The sequence below is a fragment of the Notechis scutatus genome, chromosome Z, assembly GCF_049901735.1.
Source record: "Notechis scutatus isolate UNSWTSFEM ecotype Mainland chromosome Z, rNotScu1.2, whole genome shotgun sequence".
Taxonomy (NCBI): Eukaryota; Metazoa; Chordata; class Lepidosauria; order Squamata; family Elapidae; genus Notechis; species Notechis scutatus.
In genome coordinates this window covers 37,208,982-37,233,582 of record NC_142025.1, presented here as the reverse complement: position 1 = coordinate 37,233,582, position 24,601 = coordinate 37,208,982, and the positions used below count along the sequence as shown (strand labels likewise).

Below are 24,601 nucleotides of genomic sequence, written 5' to 3'. Positions count from 1 at the left end.
TTTACTACCGGTTCTGTGGGCGTGGCTTGGTGGGCGTGTGGGGAAGAATACTATAAAATCTCCAGTCAGAGGTGGTATTTGCCGGTTCTCTGAACTACTCAAAATTTCTGCTACTGGTTCTTCTGAACTGGTCAGAAATTGCTGAATACCATCTCTGAACCAGAGATATCTGTGAGACAAAAAAAAAGTGGCTGTGCTGTATACAGATAGACCTTAGCAACCACTTGTTCTGCTACTGTTTGGTTACAATGGTGCTGAACAAGGAAATATACAAGCAGTCTTCGAATTTGCAGCTGTCCTCATGGTCAGAGTATACCAGTGTCACATGGTGATGTAATTGCCATTTGTGATCTTCATTACAGTGTAATGAATTTGCAGATAACCTTGGGGAATGAGGGAAAAAGGTTCCTTGAAAAAAAATCAGACAAGAGAGGGAGGAAGTCTCAAGGACTTAATGATCAAAGGAAGATACTTAAGGACCTGCTTGTGTTGATCAGATGGTTAAAAGTGGCAGCGATAGGACTTTTGTATCTTCGGATTTGCAAGATGTTGTTAATATACCCTTATAATAAAACAGTTTTAGATAATCTAGTTATTTTATCTGATTTACCCAGAAACCTGATAGGCAGCTTCTGCCAAGCAATGGGTAAAATGGCAAAATGTTGTACTTGTGGTATGACATCACATTTAACGATCTCAGCCCAAACTGATGGAATTAAAAGTCAGCCCAATCACTATTTTTCATTTTACAGTCACATGGCGACAGAGTTGCCAGTCCCAACCACATTAACCGACTGCTTGTATCTGTTTTACAATCTAAAGAATTAGGCTTACACATTTTTAGTCCCTTCTCGTCCTTATTCATCTTTGCTCGAAATGTGGGTGCTTTGAAATGTACTTTAAAAATAGTTGATGAAACTATTTCCTCAGCAAAAAAAATTTTTTATTGTGAATTAAGGCACATTGAGATAAATTAGATATAATTTTGATTCCACAAAAACTAGAAAATTTAATATATTTCAAGAGACATCACTGAATGTAATAAAATTTGCACTTCTTATATAAAATATATGTAGTCCTTGATTTAAGCCAATTGAGCCCACTGTTGCCAAGTGAGTGTTTAATGAGTTTTGCCCCATTTTGCCACCTTTCTTGCCAGGGTTTATGGGAATAACTGAATAACAGTAACATGGTTGTAAATGAATCTTGCTTCCCCATTGACTTTGCTTGTCAGAAGATTGCATAAGGTGATCACATGATCCCGGGACACTGCAAACATCATATATATGAGCCAGTTGCCTAACATCTCAATTTTGATTATGTGACCAAGAGGATGATGCAACGGTCATGTGAAAAATGGGTAAAGGTCACTATTTTCAGTGCCATTGCAATTTTGGTCACTGAACACTAACCTGTATGTTACCAGAAGCTATGGGGGAAAGTACTATATTGAGTAAAACATTGGTATTATAGTTAATTAAATCAAGATTTAGTATATTCTAAAATTAAAGACTTGCATAAAATAGGACATACTGAGGAAATTAATTTCTATGTTGTTTTTTATTTAGATAAACCAAGGAGAGCATTTTAAGAAAATTGGTTTCAAAAAAATACAGCTCTTGTATCTATGAGTTTCTAATGTAGAATTGATGCACTTTGGTACGTTTATTTCTATTTGATCTGTAGCTAGTTAGATGATTTCTGGATCATATTTTATTTTAGTTAATGCTGCCATGGGAAAAATATTTTTAAGCAGACAGGGACATGTTTTCATAGTAAAGTAAAATTATTCTATACAATATCTCATTTTAAACATTCTTCTATGAAGCCTTTCCAGAGCACATCTACATTTTAAAAATAAACCATGTTTCTTACTTAAGGACTGGCATAAGGAGATATTTACTCCCAGTAATTTTTAAAAACTGCAATATTTTAAATGTAGGAGGTATGAATTGTTTTCGACCTGGGAAGTTTTGTTTGTGCTGTTTGAACTTGCATTCCAATTTATGGGGAGGGGTACCAAGTTGGAGAAACTTGCTACCCACATGGCTTTTTTCCACTTTAACTTGAAATCTGCTAGGCTTTGTCACCCATTATCTTGGAGGGAGATCAGATGATCTGCAATTCTTGCAGAGATTATGGAGGCCCCAACTGAAGTAGAGCCAGCTTTCAGAGGGAACAGCCCATGTTATGCAGATATTGTGTTTTACCACTCGCGGGGGGTGGACGGCAAAGATCCCCCTGCAAACTATTTCCGCCGCGCCTATATTTCTGGGGCTTCGTTTTACCAAGAGGCAAATTCGCCTCCGAAGGCCACTTAAGGACTATCCCGAAAGTAGGCAGCCGTGTGTCAAGGCCGGAGATCCTCCTGCGGCTCTGAGGGAGAACTCCGCTACCCGCTTTTATCCCCCCCTCCCCGGTCGCTTAGGCTGCTTGCTTTCCTCCTTCTGGTTTCCGATCGTGGCGAGTCTCCGGCTCCCTTCCGCTACCCAAGCCACACTGAGGCCTCCTCTGTGGGCTGGACCCGCGGGAGAGGAAAGGACTGGCGGCTTAACCGGGTCGCTGCTGACCAGGAGTCCGGGACAGAGTGCCGCCGCAGCCAGGAAGACAGGCAGAGATCGGCGGTGGGAGGAGAAAACACGAAACGTAACCAGGCCCTCTGGCTCCTCGAAGAACGCCGCTGCTGACGACAGCGGCGAGGCGAGCTTTGCAGAGGGAAGGGAGGTTTCGCTTCCAGCCGTGGCAGCCGCCTAGGTCCCTTTGCTCCTGACGAGAAGGGGAGGGGAAAACCAATCGGTCCGCCGGTCTGCAGCCGCCTCCGCACCTGTTTCGGAGACCCCGCCCTGCGGCTGCCCAGAGGCACCCGCCCGCTCGGAGGAGGAGGGGGGGGGCGACCACGATAACAACGGGGGAGTGGGTGCTGCCGGCGCCGAGCACCTGGCTCTGCCGCCGCCACCCCCACAACCCACGCTCCCTCGTCTCTCGCCTTCCTTAGTCGGCCGCCCCTCAGGGGACTCTGTGTGGCGGGAAGAGCGGGGGCTCTGCGTGTCGAGTAGGAACCACACGCAAGGGCCGGGTCAAGTAGCGGGTGGAGCCGGGGCTCGCTTCGGCGAAAAAGCCCCCTTCAAAGCCGTCGCTGTCTGGCACGGTGCCCGGAGCTTTCTTTCCCTTTGCCTTCCCGTTTATAGCCAGGAGTGAAAACTCAAAACTCTGTGCCGAAAACCCCGGTTGGCCGAAGAGGAGCTGTGGCGTGGGCGGCAGGATGAATCCCAATGTCACCTACGCCAGCCGCAAGCGGCGGAAACCCGTGCAGAAGATGTAAGGGGAATGTTTTGTCTGGGCGCTGAAGGAAGGAAGTCTTGGGGAGGGGGAGGGGGACGGGCGCAATGTTTGGCGTGTCTTCGCCGCGCATCTGGGCTCCGGCCTCACCCCTCCTTTACGAAGTGACACCTCTGACCCACTGCGGTGTCCATTGAAACGTGTGGTCTCTCTCTCTCTTTCTTGGCGTCTTTGGCGGTTCTTTCTTGACTTGCAGCTTTGTGTTTTACTTTATTTCTCTGCCCCTTTTACATGCTTTTAAGGGGATCAGGAGAATTCAGGGTTGGAGGCCTCCCCATCTTTAAAAAGCAACAGAAACCTGGGCCGTGCTTTCTAAAAGCAAGCGACCCTAACCAGCCTCGAAGGGTTTTCGGTGGCCTGAATAAGAGCTTTGCGCAATCTCTGCTCATCTCCTCCTTCCCCCTCCCTCCCCTTCGCAGTCGCTTCTAGTAACTCCTGAGATGTTTGTAAATAATTAGTGAGAGACTGTTTTCGGGCTATATAAAAAGTTTGCTTTTAAGTCAGTGGAACATCGATGATTTTTTTTAAAGAAAAGAATATTGAGGCCCGAGTATTGTTATTTAGATCCATAGGTAAAAGCTAGCATTTTAAACATGCCCAGAGACTTTCTTAAAAATACATGGACTTAGAATACTCTGGTGTTGTATACAGGTTGCTGGACTGAGGATAACAGTTCAAGCCTCAATTCAATGCCCTGATTTTATGTGGCTCTGTTAAAGCCGGTGGCTGATTAAAGTCAGAAAAAGCCTGTCAAGTGGGAAAGGATGAAGTCATATGCTTTTAAATCACTAGGCTGGGTTTCCTAATCAAGAATTTGATATATTTTAAATAATTACTGAAATTATAAATAATTACTGAAAGTCTATGGCTTTTTGCTAAAGTTAGCTCTGGGTCCTGATTTGTAATCTGATTGCAGTAATGCAGAGTGCATTTGGGCCACAGTTTGGTATACATGTGCAGTAATCCAGTTTGTGCAGGCTATAATCTGTACTGCTACTGGGTTTCTCTCTCTGGTCTAAGGAGTAATATTCACTCTACATCAGAATATTTGAAGTTTTCATTTATGTACTTTTTATTTTATTGTTCTACTTTTAAAGTATTGAAAAGCAAATACAAGTACAGGGAGTCCTTGATTTACGATCACAACTGAGCCCAGAATTTATGTTCTAAGTGAGAAATTGTTTTGAGTTTTGTCTCATTTTTATGACTTTTCTTGCCACATTTGTAAAGTGAACCATTGTTGTTGTTAAATTAGTAATAGGGTTATTAAGTGAATATGGCTTCCCCATTGACTTTGTTTTACAGATTGCAAAAGATGGTCACATTATCCCGGGACACTGCAACCGTCATAAATATGAAACAGTTGTCAAACATCCAAATGTAAATCACGTGACCATGGGGATGCTGCAATGGTCATAAGTGAAAAATGACATAAGTCACTTTTTTCAGTACTGTTATAACTTTGAACAATCACCAAATGAACTGTTGTAAGTTGAAGACCACCGATGGACATTTTATATTTGCAAATGGTCAGCTATTGAAATCAGAATGAAAGAAGGGTAATACCTTGGCTTATAACAGTTATAACAGGCCTTGGCTTATAACAGTTCACTTGGTGAGTTTCACCAACTATTCTACTAGCAAATATGGATGACCTAAAGCTCTTTGGGACTTTAAACCTTTTGAAAAGATCTGGATATTTTTTGTCCTCAGATTCAAAGAGATCTACACAGCCCTACATTCATAGTCAAACAATAGCTAGTTCTGTTTCTTTGATCTAATAATATAGATGGTCCTCAAATTACAATAGTTTGTTTAGTAACTGTTCAAAGTTACAATGGCACTGAAAAAAGACTAACTTTTTACTCAAATGTTGCAGCATCCCCATGGTCCCATGATCAGAATCCAGCCTTTTGGCAACTGATTCATTTATGATGGTTGCAAGATCCCTGAGGTCATAGGATCACCTTTTGCAACTTTCTGACAAGTAAGGTCAATGAGGAGTCCAAATTTGTTTAACCACTGTGTTAACTAACTTAACTACAGTCATTCACTTAAATCTATTTTAAAAATTGGCTATTTTAACGTCTGCAAAACTTTTATTGGGGGAGGGTTTCTCAAATCCTAGCAACAGCTTGGATAAGTTCATGCAGTTTTCTTGACAGGATTTCAGAAGTGGTTATTACCTGCGTCTAGGACTGAAAAAGAGTTACTAGCCCAACGTCACCTAGGCAAAATTAGAACTCAGTTTCCTAATTTCTTTTTATGTACATTTGAGAGCATATGCACCAAAACTAATTCCTTTTGTGTCTAATCACACATGGCCAATAAAGAATTCATTCATTCATTCACTCATTCATTCATTCAGATAGTCATCAACTTACAACAATTGGTTTAGTGATCATTCAAAGTTACAGCGGCATTGTAATGACCATTTTTCAAAGTTATAACCTTTGCAGCATCCCTATGATCGATTATGTGATCGAATTTGGATGCTTGGGAACTGGTTCATATTTGTGACTATTGCTGTGTTCTGGGTCATATGATCACCTTTTCTGATCTTCTGATAAGCAAAGTCAGTTGGGAAACCAGATTCACTTAACCAGATTACTAACTTATCAACTGCAGTGATTCACTTAACAATTGTGGCAAGAAAGGTCACAAAATGGAGCAAAACTCACTTAACAAGTATCTCACTTAACATAAATTTTAGGTTCAATTGTGGTCATAAGTCAAGGACTGGCTGTACTAGTCTGACGCATTAATCACTACATTATACTGGATCTCTATGCAATATTTGTATCAGGTTTTAAGAAAGCTCTTTATTTTATGAAATCATAGTTAATCTAGGTATAAATATCAGAAAGTGTATTGAAAAATTACTTAAGACGTAATTAGCTAAATAACATGAATTTCTATATAATTATATATAAAAAGATTGTGGCATTGGGAATTTTTAAAAAATGTTAATGAAAGTATAGATTCTTAAAAAAATACTTCACTAAAATTAGTAAAATTAACTTCATTGTTACTTGATTTGGATTTTAGTCAAGTGCTATGATTATTTTCATTTACTTTAAAATAAGCATAGCACTCGACTTTGTATCTAAATCAAGTCATGCATAAAGTTTATTTTGATGATTTGGTCATCTGATAATGTCAGATATTATAACTCTTTTCAGTATTACTAAATTACTTACATGTTTACTGTCTAAGTAGGACTGCTGATGAAATATTCATTAGCATACCTGCATTGAGTCTATAGATATTTCCCAAAGATTACCCTGAAAAATTATTGGTAATCGTTGTCTTACAACCATTCATTTAATAATATATTGAAGTTATAAAGGCACTGAAAAAAGACAAAACCAGTCCTCGAATTTGGACCACAGCAGTGTCCCCATGACATGATCACAAATGGGCAGTTAGCCACCGGCATGTACTTAGGATGATTGTAGTATACTAGAACATTTGCAACCTTCCTAAGGAACAAGCAGAGTTAGTGGGGTAAGCCAGATTCACTTAACAACTGCTAATTCACTTAACAGCTGCAGTTAAATGTTATATTGTACAGTCACATGATGACTCAATAATCACATCACTTAATGATGGAAATTACAGTGCCAACTGTGTTCATAAGTTAAAGACTGTAAGTTCTTAAATTAGTAGCACAATTATTAAGTGAATGGTTGCCGCATTGACTTTGCTTTTCAGAAGGTCACAAAAAGGGGGTCACGTGACTCCAGGACACTGCAACTGTTATAAATATTTAGTTTAGTTCATTATCATTGCACCTCATACAACAAAATTAAATAGCATCTCCAGTGTACATTATGATTATAAAAATAAACAGAAACACACATTCTTCACATTCTAAACATTGAATTGAAAACCCATGATATTGCATTAATGTGAGTCAGTTGTGATTTACATTGTCAATGTAAATGAACTGCCCATGGGGATGCTGCAACAGTCATAAGTGAAAAATAGCAATAGCAATACCACTTAGACCAGCAGTTGGCCACTGGTGGTCCGCAAGAAAATTTTGGTGGTCTGCAGAGAAATGTCACCCCCATGGCAATTAATCCAGGCTGCACAGGAATACAAAGCTGCGTTGCCCACATGCTGCAGGAACCCTCCCTGCCCACTCACTCTACCTGGCAAACTTGCCTGCTACGTTGCTATTTTTCCTTTTTTCCCCCAGACCATCAGGTGTTCTGCTATGCCGTGAGATTTAGATTAGCTAGAAAGCAGGAAATCATTGGATTTCTAGCTTTCTAGCTAATCTTTAGATCTCCTTAGGACTGAAGCTTTTGTTTCTCACTGCTGACTCAGTTAGCCAATGGCAGATGGATAGATATCTGAATGAATCTGTGATTCTGTGAGCAACTCAATCTGCCTGCCTTCTTTGCCTGATTTTGGGTAAAAGTTGCTCTTTTTAATAAAAAAAATCAATATTTACATACATGGTATGTTGTGAGTTGATTTTGTGAGTTTGCTTGCTAGCAAATATGAGTTTGCTTGCAAGCAAATTTTATGTGACAGACTCAGGTAGCTGATTCCAGAAAAATAGATCTCTGAGTGATTCTGTAAGCAATTCAATCTGCCTGCCTGTTTTGCCTGATTTGGGGTAAAAGTTTCTCTTTTTTTAATAATTCAATATTTACATAAATATTTATTTTATTGTATTTATATTATTTACATACAAGGCATACCCAGCCAGTCACATGCCACATCCACAAATTAGGCCATGCCACAGAACCAGTTGTTAAGAAATTTGAATCCCACCCCTACCTCTGTGTTTGTGTGTATGTATTTGAGAGGGGGAAGTGGGGGGGAGAGGGAGAGAGGGAAAGAGAGAGGTTAGATCAGATCTCTCCCCACCTCCCCCACTCTCTCCCACCAACGTCCACAAGCCACCATCAGTCAAAATGCATATTAGTGGTCCCCGGGATTTAAAATTATGAGTTTGGTGGTCCCTGAGATCCAAAAGGTTGGTGACCCCTGACTTAGACTAATGTACTGCTTCACAGTGCTTTACAGCCCTCTTTACAGAGTCCACATATTCCTCCCAACAATCTGGGTCCTCATTTTACCAACCTTGTAAGGATGGAAGACTGAGTCAACCCTGAGCCTGTTGAGACTCAGAAAATTAGCATGCATCTCTATTCTAACCACTGCGCCAGCATGGTCATAAGTCACTTTTTCCAGTGCCGTTGTAACTTTGAATGGACACTAAATGAATGGTTATAAGTCGAGGACTATCTGTACATTTTTCTAATAGTAGTTGACATATCAGCAGATGGGCCGGGGTCTGTGTCTCTCCACAATCACATAGCATGTTATCTACTAAAGAGTCTCCATTTGAGCATATTGGTTTTACATTTAGGCATTCCAACTCTTCCGACTCTGTTCAGGGTCCCACAAAGTAAGGCAGGTCAGATACTTCAGCTATATCTTCCTTTAATGTTATTCCTTGCTCAATAGTCACCTTCATCCATCTTTTATTCTTATGTACCCTGAAGATTGTTTGTTCTTGCCATAAAGGTGCTCCTAGATCTGTGTCAGTGGGCTTGGGGCACCTGTCTGTTCAGAGGATGTTAAGGATCATTCTCTTGCTTAATTCTCTTACCATCTATTGGTATTCTTTTTAGTCAATTTGGTCTAGTGATCATGGCATCAGACTAGAAAAAGGGAAGCCATGAGTTCTAGTCCTGTCTTAACCATGAAACCAGCTGGGTGACTTTGGCCTAGTCACTGATCTTACAAGGTTGCTGTTCTGGAAAAAAATGGGAGGAGGAATGATTAAGTATGTTCATCACCTTGAGGTATTTATAAAAATAACGAAAGGGATATAATAAATAAATTCTTAAAGTGTTAGCATGAATACACTGAGAACAAATGTTTATCATATTTTAATTGTCCTCTGTAGTGCAAAAATTCATATGCTATTCATTTTTGATATTCAGAATAAGTTTGATCAGTGTGTGACTTTGCAGTATGATAGTCTCTGTGCTTATAAAGCGGCCTTAAGAGGTGAGGTATATTATATACCGATTTCTGGGCTTTATATAAAAGTAGTACACCCCCATAAAATGAATATGTCCTCAGAGTTTCCTTTAGAGGTGACAGTTGTTAGTTATGCAATATTTACTATTAAGCAATACGGTTCGTTCTGTAAATAATAATGGACTCACTGGTATGCAACTAGATTTTAACAAGTTAACTTGTTCCAATATTTTCTGGCATAACATAATTATCTTAAAATAATTACTAAATCACTGTCTTATTTTGCTAGCCATTCAGTTTTTCATATGAAAATGTCCAAACAGAAAGTATTTGCAATAGAGTACTGAAAGGAATAAGATGTTTACAGCCAAGGCAAGCAAATAGATATTTCAATACTTTAATATTAGAAAACTGATTTTGATATAAGGCCATTCAACCAACTCTTTTCTGTACATAGAACTAAAATTGACAGGAACAGGTTCTGATTTTATTAGTGCATTTAGATCAATAAATGCCACCATGCCATATAAACATACAAACAATTCAAAAGAAGGATAAATGATTTTCTTTTCTGCAAATAACATTATTTATATATTGTTAAGCTATTAAAATTGATGTTGGGATTGCTTTTGAAGCGCCTAGAAGTTTTATGCAATACCCTGCCCCCAACTCTGCAGAAAAGTACATTACAAAGTTACTAAAGAATAGTAGAGAATTATGAGTTACGAATAGAAATTCCTTGTTCAATTTTTGTGTTTACTTCCTTGAACTGAAATCCAGCTGTATATTTTAAATATTGATTAGTCTAAATTTAGATAGCTCCCGCAAACTGGAATCTTAAAAACTTACCTGGCAATAAGAGTCCTTAATAGACTTTGTGATATTTGTATGTATAAAATTTTACAAGAAAATATCTTGAATTATGATGCCTAAGTAAACACTATTTGGCCTTTTCTTCTCTCTGTTACTGGAATAGTAAAATACGTTTGCCAACGGAAAGCTGATGCAGTCTTGTCTGCTTCTTTTTCTGTTTATTTAATACGTCTTAAGTGTAATACTTAACAAACAAAGCAGCCCATATAGAAATCAGAATTAAGTAATATGTAATAGCTTACTATACATATCTTAACTATTCTGTTTTGTTTCTTGATCAAAACAGCATAGTTAAGATATGTATAAGCATATTGATCCAGAGAATCATTGAGAAAAGTCATAAAGCTTCTAAGCTTGTGTATGTTGTGCTACTGTTAAGGATGTGAAGTACAGTTTGAGTTTACCAGGTGTTCCTTTTGTATCTTTAGTTTGAATATGTCCATTGTAGACTATAAATTGATATTATGGGCCAAATTTGTCGTATAGAATATTTTAGGGCATAAGGCATCTTTTTAACTGTCATGTTCAACAGTCTATGTTATGAATGAGAAGAAAAGCTATTTGATTTCTATGCTTTGAGCTTTGCCTAAGAAATGTAGCATCTTCTATAGTTCTGATAAACTATATATCCTTTAAAGGCAATGGGACTTGCTGATAATACTGTGATCAAAGAACTATAATTGGCTTATTAGGAAATTTATTGTCTGCAGTAACCTAGTATTTGATGACAAAGACCTGAGAAGGTAATATTGGGTAATGAATGAGGATCTGTGAGGGTCAGGAAATATATTTTTATTTTTCCTCTTTTCTAATTTGCTCAATCTAATTGAGGCAGGCACATCTGGAAATTCTGCTCCTAACTAGTCCTTTATTTTCCATCCAAACTGTTATTTTTGGCAGATTTCCTTGATATAGATTAGAAAATATGTGGTTCCATCTTTATTCCCATATTGATGTTTATGAACGTATTTAACATAGTAATTTTAAGAAAACATTCTATAGCAATAGAATATTTAAATGTTTACTTTAGGAAATAATCATTAAAAAAAAAGATAGCTTTTGTTGTTTAGCTTCAGTTTTTTTGAAGTTTCTCTTTTATTTTTCATTAAGGAACATATGTATGTATGTATATTTGTATTTGATTTATATCCTAACTGTCATTTAGAGTCTCAAGGCTCTATAACTTTAAGAATATCAGCGGCATATAGATAATATCTATATCCTTGCACAGGTGTTAGCCCTGTGAAGTAGTCCAGACAAGAAGCACAACCAGGATTACCAGCTCTATTTTTATTATAGAGCTATTAACAGAATCTTGCACAACTGAAAGCATTTCTTTCCTTCCTTCCTTCCTTCCTTCCTTCCTTCCTTCCTTCCTTCCTTCCTTCCTTCCTTCCTTCCTTCCTTCCTTCCTTCCTTCCTTCCTTCCTTCCTTTCTTTCTTTCTTTCTTTCTTTCTTTCTTTCTTTCTTTCTTTCTTTCTTTCTTTCTTTTTTTCCTAGGGAGAGTCCCTTTAAAATGTTTCCTACACCCTCCTGCTTACATGAGATGAAATATCTTTTACATGCCATTTGATATGTGGTTCCATCTTTAGTCTGTGTCTGTGACTTCTATTTCTTAAGATCATTCCTACATACCATTACAACAATAGAACTCCATCCAGAAGCTTCATACAGTTGTTAATTAGGACTGAAAAGAGGGGAATCTCTAAGGAACCTTACAATGCATGGGCTCAATATTCAACTTCACTCTTTACCAACACCAGCTTGAACTAATCCCAGAGGAAGGAAAAGAACTACTTACAACAGAGGTGTCAAACTCACGGCCCACGGGCTGGATGAGACACATGCCCATCCTGGTTTACCAAAGGGGGAAAAAGTTGTGATATGTCACGTGATGACAATATGACGCCGCGAGTTTGGCATCCCTGTACTACAACACTGTGGTCTCTGTTCTCAAATCTCTAAGCCAGTCCAGAATGATATCATGATCCACTAAGAGATCAAGGAAAGCCAGTATGTATGCATTACTATCATCCTGATCCTACCAGCAATCATCCACAATTACTGCCATCGTAGCACTATACTCAGGTCTCAATTGAAAGAGATGTTTAAGAATGTCATCTTGTGCAAATGACTTTGTACATATAGTCCTCACTTAATGATGGTAATCGGGAATGAAAATTCCATTGTTAAACATTGCAATTGTAAATAAAAGAATTGCATGACTGCTGAGTTACAATGACAATTCTGGCACTTCTAATTGCTGTCATTTAACGAATTACTGTGGTTGTTAAGTGAGGATTTCACATTACCTTGGCTTGGGACATCCTGCTGGTTTCTATATTGACTTTTCTTTGGGGAAGGTGGCAGGGAAGTTTTCATATGTTGATCACATGAGCATAGGGTTACACAATGGCTTTTAATTAGAGGACAGCTCATAAGTCCCTCTTGTTCAGCATCATTGTAACTTCAAATGAACAAATAGTCATTAAGTGTAAATTACCTGTAACTTTAAATTTTTATGCTTGTTGTCTAATAAAACAAAGCTCTCTCTTTCCTATCACAAGACATATAGATAATAGATATATTTTGAAATACTTTGAAATTTAATTTTGTAATATCTATACAAATATTTTGGTAATTCATTAAAACATAATTAATATAAAAATACATAAATTACATATTACAATCTCAGGAATACACATTTAAATTTACTAATCATTATGGCATTTGACCTAAAAAATATTTCTTTTTCTTTTTAATGCTTAATCTTTTGAAAGTAGTGATGGTCAGAATTTAGAACAATGATACCTATAGGTTGTTAATGATAATGTTTTAAACATTTTTAGTACAAATGAAACCTATTAATCTTACTAATCTTTCACATATATGTACTGAATATGTACGTTAAACATATATAGAGTAAAATATTAGGAAATAATAGGAAATATGTAATATTCCCTGTTTGAGAAACAGATCCTGGTTACTATGCAATTTTAAAAAAAGAATCTGGTCATTCCAACTAGGAATAGTATTATAATCTGTACCTAAAAATTATCATGCATGCCATTTTATAATGGAGTCTTCAAATTTAGGGAAATATTTAAGTGTTAAGGAGTGTTAAGGGAAAGTATACTGTATATTTTAGTGGCCAAATGAAATTCACTTATTCTCTCTCTCTCTCCTTCCTTCCCTCCCTCCCTCCCATATAGATAAGATCATTTTGAAATACAATTGTGACTGACTCTCTCCTATAATTGGCTTCTCTATCTTTTTGCATCTCTATCATCTGTTGTGCATTTCTAGGCCTTTTTTTCCTGTAAAAAACCATTGTCAGGAGAATTAAAAAAGCTCCCCTTAAATCCTATCAAGATCCTAAATAAGAATTAATGGCAATTTTCTAAATATATTATTTTATACTCCTGTTAGAGTGTAAACTCTCCATATTTATAGGAAGTTGGTCCTGTAGCATAGATTTATACGTACTATTTGAATGGGTTTAAATATGGTTTTATTGTTTAACTTTGAGGAGTAATTAACAGTGTTAGATGAAAATATAAGGGTAACTAAATGAAGATTTTAATTTATTATCTGGGAAAATTATGTATTTATCAAAGAGACAAATCAATTCATTCATAAAATCAGTGTAGTGTCAGTTTTTCTACTTTGGCTTAAGTTATAGCTTCTACTTCAATAATATTTTTTTTAATCATCATAAATGGCATTTAAATTCTACAAAACCACTTTTATATTTTATAATCACAATTATTAACATAGTTTGTTTTGATTTGTCCAAAAGAATATTCATTAATTTGATTTGTCTTCTAAAAAATAAGAGTAGATTGACAAGCTGTGTCAAAATTTCTGCTTACAACGCTTAGTTTGAGGAAGTAACAAAATACAGGTAATCTTTGACTTACAACAATTCATTTAGTGACCGTCAAAATTACAACTGAAAAAACTGATGACCACACTTATGACCATTGCAGCAATCTCATGGTCATGTGTTTTATATTCAGATGTTTGACAACTGACTCACATTTATGACAGTTGCAGTGTCCCAGGGTCATGTGATCATCTTTTGCAACCTTCTGGTAAGCAAAGTCAATGGGGAAACCAGATTCAGTTAACCACCGTGTTACTAATTTAACAACTGCAGTGATTCACTTAACAAACATGGCAAGAAAAATCATAAAATGGAGCAAAACTCAACAATTTTTTTTGCTTAGCAACCTAAATTTTGGGATCAACTGTGTTGTAAGTAGAGGACTACCTCTCCTTACGTAACTATTATGGAAAATTCTATAATATGACTCAAAATTTTTAAAACAGCCATGCTGTTCCTATTTGTATCTTACATCTTACATTGGACTGTGTCTAAAACCTCTTTGTACACACTGCATCTCAAGACCTATTTCTATGGATTTGATATCCCAGATCCATAGAATATCCCTGATCCCTCAATGTTGTCTTTTAGTCCAGCCTTTTGCAGCCACTGACAGCATTTCCCAGTATCAATAACCTTAAATATTTGTTGATGATGCATCCCATATAAGGTGTCATCTACTGTCTCAGGCATTTTCTTAGTAGCTCCTCTTTATGTACCATTTTATTGATGTATTTCTGGATATTCTGGGTTTTGTGCAGGACAGTTACTTTGACATTCACCAGACTCTGCCTGTCCTCTTTCTGATCAATGTAACATCTCTGGTGTTGGATTTGGGCTGGACATTTCCATATATTATGAGGATCTTTTGGGCTTCACTTCAGCAGCTTGCTAGTCTTCCTTTGGCCAATTCACTACACCTGCAGTGCATCTAATGACTGGCAGGTGTATATGTTGATGGCAAGAATCTTTTTCTTCTCATTGGCCTAGCTCTCGAGGTCTTGGTAGTATTTGGATGCTGATTTTTTTTTCCTTTGCTGCCTCATTATGGTTTCATAATGTGACTGTGGGATACCAAGGTACTCATAGTTGGTCAATATGTGGCCTGCTGTAGTTCTTATCAGTTCCAACTACTTTCCCTCTCTTCACTTTCATCTGGCCACACTTCCTGATGTCATTAGATCTATATCAAGTTGTTCCATTCACTCGTAGCATACTGCTTTTTGTCATCCAGGTAGAAGAGGTGGCTGGTAGTAGTTCCACTCTTGTTCTATCCATTTCTAGTCTTTGTGATTATATTGCTGGGGGGTTCTAAACTATGCGGAATAGCAGCAGGGACAGTGCATTACCTTAATATATGCCACATAGTATAGTATATGGCACAGGAAAGTCCATAGTGCCCTGTTAACTTTGTATAGTGTCAGACCCATATGTATGTCATTGAAATGTAATTTCCTGTAATCAATTCAGGCTATGGTTAGATTGGTCTGTCTAAACTAGGGGTGTCAAACTCAAGGCCCGGGAGCCAGATCTGGCCAGCGGGGTGCTTAGAACTGGGCCATGGGGCTTCCCTGTAAATAGCAAAGGACCAGCCCACAGTGCCTCTGCCAGCAAAAATGGAGCTCAGGGAGGCCCCCCTGGGCTCCATTTTTGGCCACAACGGTCTCCTGCAGTCCTAAGCGAGCGAAAACGGAGGCCCAGGGTGACCGCACACTCCATTTTTGTTGGCAGAGAGCTGCAGGATGATATCATGGTTGAAAACAGAGCCTCGACAACTGACACTGAATTAACTACGCACCATCTCAAATCCTGATGCAGTCCTCAATGAAATAGAGTTTGACACATCTGGTCTAGACCTTGAGTCTTGGGTGACTGCATTATCTATCTGTGTAATTATCCATATGGTCTTGTAGTACAGTGGCTATGATGCATGATAGAATTTTCTTTGTTGTAGAGTGAGAAGTTATTGGCCTATAATTAGATGGTGCTGTTCCCTTGTGAGGGTTTTACCTAAACATCACTGTTCTTCCTTGTGTTAGTCAGATTGGTGAGAGCCTGCTCCTAGCAGCTGGTTCATTTGTGCTACTCTTGGTGGTAGCATGTTGCTGACAGCTGTTCATCTATGCTGCTAGCGTTCACGCTAATGCTAATTCTTAGCCAGTAGATATGGATCATATCTGGGCCAGGTGTCGTCCAGCTCTTCATTTCTTGGCCTGCTTTTGAATGTCTGCTGGTGTGCCCGTGATTAGTTCCTGTTCTGGGAGATTGCTGGGTGATACGCTCTTGGGTCCTGCAAGTGCTTTGCATTTGGGATTATAGGTCTTCTTTTTCTCCTGTATTTTTGCTGTTGGTGGTTCTGCTATTACTGTTTTGTATTCAGGATACTTTGGATAGTTCAAATAGGGCATTTATCTTCTTGGCCTGCTAGCCGTGCTTTGAGCCTTTGTTTAGCAGGCTTTAGGACTTCAGATGGAGTCAAGCCACTGTATTTTTTTCAATAACTGAATTTTATCCTTAATCTTCATATCCTTCTGTACTTCCACCAGCTGGCTAACTTTTGTATAAGTTGCTGAGTATATGCATATGTTCCGAAAAAGTATATGTATGTATGCATGCATGCGTGTATGTATATGAACATGGATTTCGATAGTATATGTTGCAGAGATTAGGCATAGCAGTTGTAAATGCAAACATCCTACTAAATCAGGGGTCACCAACCTTTTGGACCTCAGGGACCACCGAACTCATACTTTTAAATCCCGAGGACCACTAATACAATTTTTTTTTAAATATATTTAATATAAAAATTTTATTTTTTATATTAAATATAAATTTAATTAGACATACATACATATATATAATTATAACAAAATCATAAATGCTTAATCATAATTGTGGGGCAGATCAAAGGAAAAAGAGGTGCCTTTCTCATCCTTTGGGAAGAAAGAGGGGCCTGGAGGCTGGGAAGATATGGACGGGGAGGAACCGGCTCCAAACGGAAGGAATAGTCTCCTGTCATTTCATATCTCCCCCAAGTCAGAGGAAATCTCTCCTTTGCCAGGTGTGGCTGCCTGGAGTTGGGGGAGGGAAGGAGGGCCAGCTGGAAGTGCTGAGGAAGACGAGCTCCTAATAACTAGGCAACACCTCCCCTTCCTCCTCCACACAAGAAGACTCCCCTCCTCAGACTAAGCTACAGGTTTCTCCCACTGCTTCCAAGCAGAGAAGGGTCCGGCCCTATGTGGAGGCTGAAGGGGGGGGTGGAGCCCAGAAAAGCTCTTGCCTGCATAAATAGGCTGGTTATTAGGAGCCCGTCTTCCTCAGCACTCGTTTGGTCTCCCCCCCACCCCATGCCAAAGGAAAACCAGCCAGGCTTCCCCTTCCCTCCTACCCTTCTCCCTGCTCCCTTCCTCCCACTCAGTCCTACTTCAGGATAGAGGAGAGCGCACTGGAAATGTGTGTTGGCATTTCCAACACACATTTCTCTGGCACTCGCCCACAATTCTTTGCGTTCCTCCAGGCCTGGCTTGCTGAGGGGGATAGCAGCCCTGACGTCTCTGCTGCCCCCTCATGGCCCCATCCAGTGCTGCCTAGAAAAGAAAGGAAAAGAAAGCGAGCAGAAACATAGCTCTCGCTGGGGTGAAAGAGCGGAGATCAGAAGGCACAGGCAACAGAAAGCGGCAGTTTCTGCCTTTCAAAGGTGGCAGCTTCTGTCTTCTCTTGCCTGTGCCTTCTTTGATTTCCACTCTTTCGCCCCAGCAAGAGCTATGTTTCTGCTCACTTTTCCTGTGTTTTACCCAGGCAGCGATGGCTGGTGCTGTGGAGAGGGCGGCAGCAGACCAGAGCGCCGAGAGGGACGAGAAAACTGACGTTGCCGATACCGCCCTATTCTGGACCTCTGAACTGGGTGGTGAGTGCAGACTTGCCCACTCCGCCCTCTCCCACCACCATCACCAGCTGGTACTTTCCCTGCCCTGGGCTGTCCCTATAGCCCACGGCCATCGAGGAGGAACCCAGGCCAGGAGAGGCGAACTGGAAGGTGCGGGATTGCTGCGAAAATGCAAGTAGCGTGGCGTTCCTGCACCTTCCGGCCATCTCCATTGCCACTTCAGCCCGCCTGTGCCTCCAGCCCCCCCCCCCCTTGCTGCAACAGCACCATCACCTCGTCCTGGCTGGTGAGGGCTGCACTGCTTTTTGCAGGGTGGGGGCCAGTGGGTAGGTGGGCCATGAGGGCAGGCCAGTGACTCTTAGAATCAATGGTCCCCAATGAACTTTGAAGGTAATGTTTTTTGAAAAAAATTGAAAGCAATGGCTAGTTTGGTTTTGGCTTTATGATCAGAATGAACCATTTAATTTATAGTGAACATTCAAGACCTGTTCCATTGTATGATTCCCTCTTTTAAAAGCCTCTTTAAAAATCTAGACATTTATTGACTCTTACAATTGAGTTTTTGTGAGCATAAAGACATAGTTATTGTAGAAGTTATTCATGATGAAATATTTCAATTTTATCTGGAACAGAATATACCTGATCTGGAACTCAACAGATAGATAAATTAATCTGCAATTAAATAAATTTATTTGTCAACAAAATATGTTTTCAAAAAATTAGGAATGCCAACTACTGGTTACATGACCCAATTCACACATTAACCTTGTTGTGTGGGCGGATGTTTGAAAAGTAACTATGTGCATATTATCTGTTTCATAAGCTATTTATGTAACTCTGTAATTCTGGGGACTCAGCTGCGCAGTTGCAAATGAAAAATATATTTCAACAACATAGAGACACATGCATAAGTAAGCTTGCAGTTTAAGGTTCCAATAGTTTTTACATGACAGTGTAACCTCTGAGGAGAATAGCAACTGAGTCTGATTATTTCACCTTATATAAATATATTTTCAATTCTTGGTAAATGTATTTGTATTCTCTAGTCTAGAATTTAAATATTATAGCTCTGATAGTTTCAGTAGATATAAAAAGTCTGAACACCTGTGCTATAATGTCAGATTTTTCAGATGTAAAAAAACCAAACCAAGATAAATCACTTTAGAAATTTTTTATATAACAAATTAATTGTATCATTTAATTGAAAAACAAAGTTAAATCTTTTAGGTTGACAAAATAACAATAAAAAGCATACAGTAGTGTGGTTGAATAAGTGTTTACACCTTTAAACTAATACATCATCAAAGAAGCTTTTAATTTTATTAGTCCTTTGGAGCCTATCACATGGCACATATTGCCTTGGGAATCTTTGCCCACTTTTCTTTGCAAAAACACTCTAGATCTGTCAGATTACACAGGTCTCTTCTGGTCACTTTAAATATCTTGGTTTGACTTTTTTTTTATATATCTCAAAACTGGTATTTTAACAATTTTATATCTACCGTATATGACTGTTTGTTTTTATAGTGCGTGGGTTTTATAGTGCGTATGAACTATCCTGAAGATTTCTGGAAGTGTGGTATATCAATTTTATAAACATATGTGTACTATTTGAGATCTGATATTGTATAGTGGGTAAAATGCTGGATTAGGAACAGAGAAGCCCAGGTTGTAGTCCTTTTTAGGCACAGTAAACTAGGCATCTTTGGACCAGTCACTGTCTAGCTGGCAATTCAAAAAATTATCTAACTGCACTGGATCAGCATACTTGATTATAGTTAATTGCTGTCAGTAATAATAATGTGTAACATTTTTTTTTAAAAAAAGATAAAATAACTAAAAAACTTAAATATAAAGTTTTTCTGTTAGTTATAGATGGTACATACTGATAAAACAGTTGCAAGATATTATCATTTTAAACCCAAAGTATGATCAGAATATCTTTCAGCTCTTCTTCTGCCCTTACCCTGCTTGGTCACTTCCTAACAGTTTTCATTTTAATGGATACCTTTGAAAACAAAAATACATTCACTGAAACTCATAGGACCAGTAAGAAATTGTATATATTATTTTGGGATACTTCTGAATGATACTTGTTATAGGTGAAAATACACATGTTTCAAATGTGATCTCACTATGTCCTATTATTATGGCAGAGTAAAACCTTCCCCTCCTGAAGGAGTGAAGTCAAATCCATCGAAAAGGCATAGAGATCGATTGAATGCTGAGCTGGATCGTCTGGCTGGTCTTCTGCCATTCCCTCAGGATGTTATTGCCAAATTGGATAAACTTTCTGTACTTAGACTGAGCGTGAGTTACCTGAGAGCCAAAAGTTTCTTTGATGGTAAGAAATTTGAATTTGTTTTCCTGACCGATATAATGTTACTATTCTCTTAAGTTATCCCCCCTTTTTAGTCCTCTTTTTTAAAGCTGAAACTGAGAAGAATTTGGCTCTCAATGTTTAAAAAAATTAAAAGTTGTATTCCTTTTAAAAGTTGTGTTCCTTTTAAGCGTATATACCGTATTTGCCGGCGTATAAGATGACTTTTTTGCCCTGAAAAACATGCCTCCAATTGGGGGGGTCGTCTTATACGCCGGGTCATCTTTATACGCCGGCAAATAGTAATTGGGAAGCACTGCGGCTGCCATGGCTGAGGCATTTTTGCGCACCGTGGAAGCGATCCCGTGAAGCCGAAAGAGCAGCCAGCCTTCTCCCAGCTCCCAAGGAAAGCGAGGCTCGCACCGCCCGAGCTCCGCTGAGGTATCCAGCTGGGGCTGTCAGGAGTTGTTACCGCTGGCGCAGCTCGCGCAGCTCCAGTCCGCGTTGCCTCGAGAGGGAAAGGCAAAAGGAAGAGCCGCTGCTGCCATTGCAAAGCGCCGCGGCGGCTCTTCCTTTTTGCCTTTCCCCTTCTCGAGGCAACGCGGGACTGGAGCTGCGCGGAGCTGCGCCAGCGGTAACAACTCCTGACAGCCCCAGCCGGATACCTCAGCGGAGCTCGGGCGGTGCGAGCCTCGCTTCCTTGGGAGCTGGGAGAAGGCTGGCTGTCTCTTCGCTTCACGGGATTCGCTTTCCACGGTGCACAAAAGTGCCTCAAAAAAAAAAAAGTGCAAAAGTGGAAGGCGTGCGGAAGAGGGGCGAGTATATAACAAACTATATTTTGAGTGGAAATGTTGGGGGTCGTCTTATACGCCGGGTCGCCTTATACGCGGCATATACGGTAAGTGTACATTTAGTGTACATTATATATACATTAACTGTAGATTTAAGTGCTACAATGGAGAAACGGGCAACGGAGCAGCCAGCACGAGGGAAGGAGAAGGCCGCTTTCTCTCTTTCTTCCTCCTTCCCTCCTGTCAGTCGTTCTGTTGCCCGTTTCACCATTGCAGTGCAGCGTCCAGAATCCACTTTGATGGGGGGGGAGGTAATTTAACAACCAGTGCCCAGGGTCAGGTTGGCCATCGCGGGAGGCTCGCCCCGCATGTGCAGCAGAGCTGAAGAACGGGGATGGACCACGCCTCCCATGACAGCCAACTGGTTGTTAAATTCTTTGAATCCCACCACTCTGTGTGTGTGTGTGTGTCTTTCTCAGAGTTAGAAAACTGACTGAGGAGGAGTTGTGTGTGTACAATATTAGCGATTGTACTTTGTATAGTTGCAATTGTACTTTATATCAATGTGATATGGAATTGTGCAAGAGATTAGAAAGGGCATATATTGTCTCTCATTATCAAATTGAATTATATACTTAGAAGGGTTACAATAGAACACAATCATCCCTGTAGAAACAATGTTCAAAATCTGAAAGAATTCTTTACCTGATTAGATTTAAGAACTTTTTCAAGATCCACTGCAGGTTTGGGCTGGACAAAATGTTTCTGGCCCTTCTCCACCCCTACTCTCAGTGCATAATTTTACAAAATGTACAGGAAAATAAGTATGGATACCTCTTAAAAACAGTCACAGAAATTAATCTATAGCTTTGTTAAATTTTGATCCTGTGAGTTGGGTTATCAGTGTAACTTATTAGAATATATACTCTCTTGGAAACAAATCCAAAGCAGAACTTGCATGCTACATCAATTTAGTAATGTGAGAATGTTTGGCTTTTGGTAATTCTGGAGAATTTAATTGAGTAGAATATGCTTTATAGTAGATGAATGTTGGGTGATTGTGAAATGCTAAGCTTCTCCTGTCTTATTAATTTCTTCTGAGTGTTTGGGACAGTTTCTTACCAATGATCTTTCTCTACTTATACCTCATCACTGCACATACATGCCCAAGATACTCCCCCTTTTTTTGTTCTTATATATCCATATGATGCTTTCTGTCTGATCACGTGTGAGACATCTTAAATCATTCTTTGCGGTTCTTATGCTAAAGTGTTGCTTTTCTCCCTTGAGCAAACAGCAACAGGTACCAGTTTCAAGATGTGTTAAAATACCAGAAGAATAGTTGAGTGATTAGTGAATGGTGAGATCAATTTGGTATTGATATTTTAGTACAGCCAATTAGATTGGTCATGGAATATCTTCATCCTGGGCCCAGGCAAAGTTCTCTACTCCCATTTTCCTTTTTGTCTCAAGAGTGCTTGAAAATCTGCCAACCAGCCCGCAAACAGGCTTGTAACCTTGAAATACAGTTAGATATCAGCAGAATGGTGAGGTTGTGCAGACAAAGCCTTGGTGCTTTTTCATATTGACAATTTTTGCACGTTTGCATTTTTTTCTTTTCTCATTAAGCCTATTTATCAACCTGTTCTGTGAGTTTATGAAGCAAAGAAAAATAAATTGAAGATAAGAATTAGGACTCACTCTACTGTATTTCAGCTATATTGGACAATCCCTTTACCCTGAAACAATGTGCAAAAATAAATGAGTGGCTAATAAGAGCACAAAATATGGATTTTGGATATCTGTTCTCATATATGAGTTTGGGGGAAAATAGAGAGCTGTCAGGATATAGCAATAACACTAGCAATAGTATTTAGACTTATATATCCCTTCATAGTGCTTTACAGCCCTCTCTAATGGCTTACAGAGTCAGCCTACTGCTCCCAACAATCTGGGTCCTCATTTTACTGATGTTGGAAGGATGGAAGTCTGAGTCAACCTTGAACTGGTCAGGATGAAACTCCTAACAGTGGGCAAGTTTGCCTGCAATACTGTATTTTAACCACTGTATTACCACAGCATCTAATGTTGTTAGGAGAGTCAATTTGGTGTAGTGGTTAAGACATCAGGCTAGAAACTGGGAGGCTGATCCCACTTTAGGTACAAAGCCTAAATGATCTTGGGCCAGTCACTTTCTTTCACCCTGGGAAGGAGACAATGGTGAGCCATTTTTAAAAAATCTTTCCAAGAAAACTTTTTTAGGCAGTCTTTGAGAATTGGACATGATTGAACAGAAATAATAATAAAAAGAGCATATTAAAATAATGGATGTTCTCTAGTTCTATTTGAACCATTGATATCAGTGAATCTGTTTTAGAAATATTATAGTCTAGATCAAGGCAAAGCTTTATATTAGTTGGTTAAGCAACATACATTTTCCATTCCTGCTCTATAAAGTCTTCAGTGTTAACAGAGATTTAGATTTAGAAATACCTGTAAGGTGATTTCAAAACAAATATATGATGTATTGTTGCACGTTCACCTTCTGAATACATCCCCACCCCATGCAGATATGACTTCATCTGTTTGTAGCATGCCAGGCTTATGTAGCCTGCAGTATAGTAATAGTTTTTTTATGGAAGCAATACCCAGTAAAGTTAGGAAGCTGTTGTTGGCTGGCAACCATATACATGCTTCTCTTGCTTGTTGGCCTCCTTTGCTATAGTTAATCATGGAGTTACATGAAAGAGAGGATAATTAGTGGAAAGATGTAAAAATACAGTTTTACACATGAAGCAGGTTCTAACACATAAGTATTAGTATTGAATTATAACATGTCTTGTAAATGTAAAAGTTCTCTTTTGCTTATGGATTTTTGTTAAGTCTGTTGAAGCAAAAGGGAAATGCTAAATGAATAACAGGATACAAATGAGGGGTGTGTGAATTCCTGAGGAAAGTTAAAATATAAACCTGCAATCATATGATCACGTTTAAAAGGAAACCCAAGCGTTATCTGAAACAATAGATTTTTCTTCCCCAAAGAAAACACTTGCCTTTTTCTAGATTTAAACAATCCAGTTAGGAAGTTGGTTAATCCAGGACCAGAACAGGCTTACTTGTGAGAATATTTTATGAAACAGTACGCCTTAAGCAATATGTTATTTTTTTAAAGTGGTCAAATGGCAGTGTTAAAATATTTGCTATTCTTGACATTCAAGTATTATTTCACTCCTTATTCCAGGAGTGAGCAATACATTTTCCCAAAGGGCCATGTGAGAAACTGGGACTGTTGTGGAGGGCTGCTACTATCCATGCAGCTACCCCACCCACTGAATGCTGCCCTTCAAACATTCTGTTCTCCCCTGATACTGCATCCCTGGCAACACTACCCTCTCCCTCCTGCTGCTCACACCTGCCATTGATGCTGCTGATCTTGGGAGCCAGACAAGGTGAGCCAAAGGGGCCATATGAGGCCCATGGGCAGTAAAATGCAAGG

General features: G+C 39.1%; 1 protein-coding gene across 3 annotated transcripts in view; it reads left to right on the top strand.

Moving 5' to 3' along the window:
- Positions 1–2,449: 2,449 nt before the first annotated feature.
- The window catches only part of AHR (aryl hydrocarbon receptor), a 60,515-nt gene continuing 38,363 nt past the window's right edge, over positions 2,450–24,601 (top strand). Inside the window, exons 1-3 of one of the 3 annotated variants that reach the window (XM_087945184.1) lie at positions 2,450–2,646; positions 3,189–3,318; positions 20,151–20,338. In XM_087945184.1, the coding sequence (XP_087801310.1) occupies positions 3,263–3,318; positions 20,151–20,338 (244 nt within the window). In that variant the 5' untranslated portion in view covers positions 2,450–2,646; positions 3,189–3,262. Of the gene's footprint in view, positions 2,647–2,687; positions 3,319–20,150; positions 20,339–24,430; positions 24,555–24,601 lie in introns of those variants that run through there. The other 2 variants (XM_026678023.2, XM_087945182.1) reach the window with 2 other exon arrangements.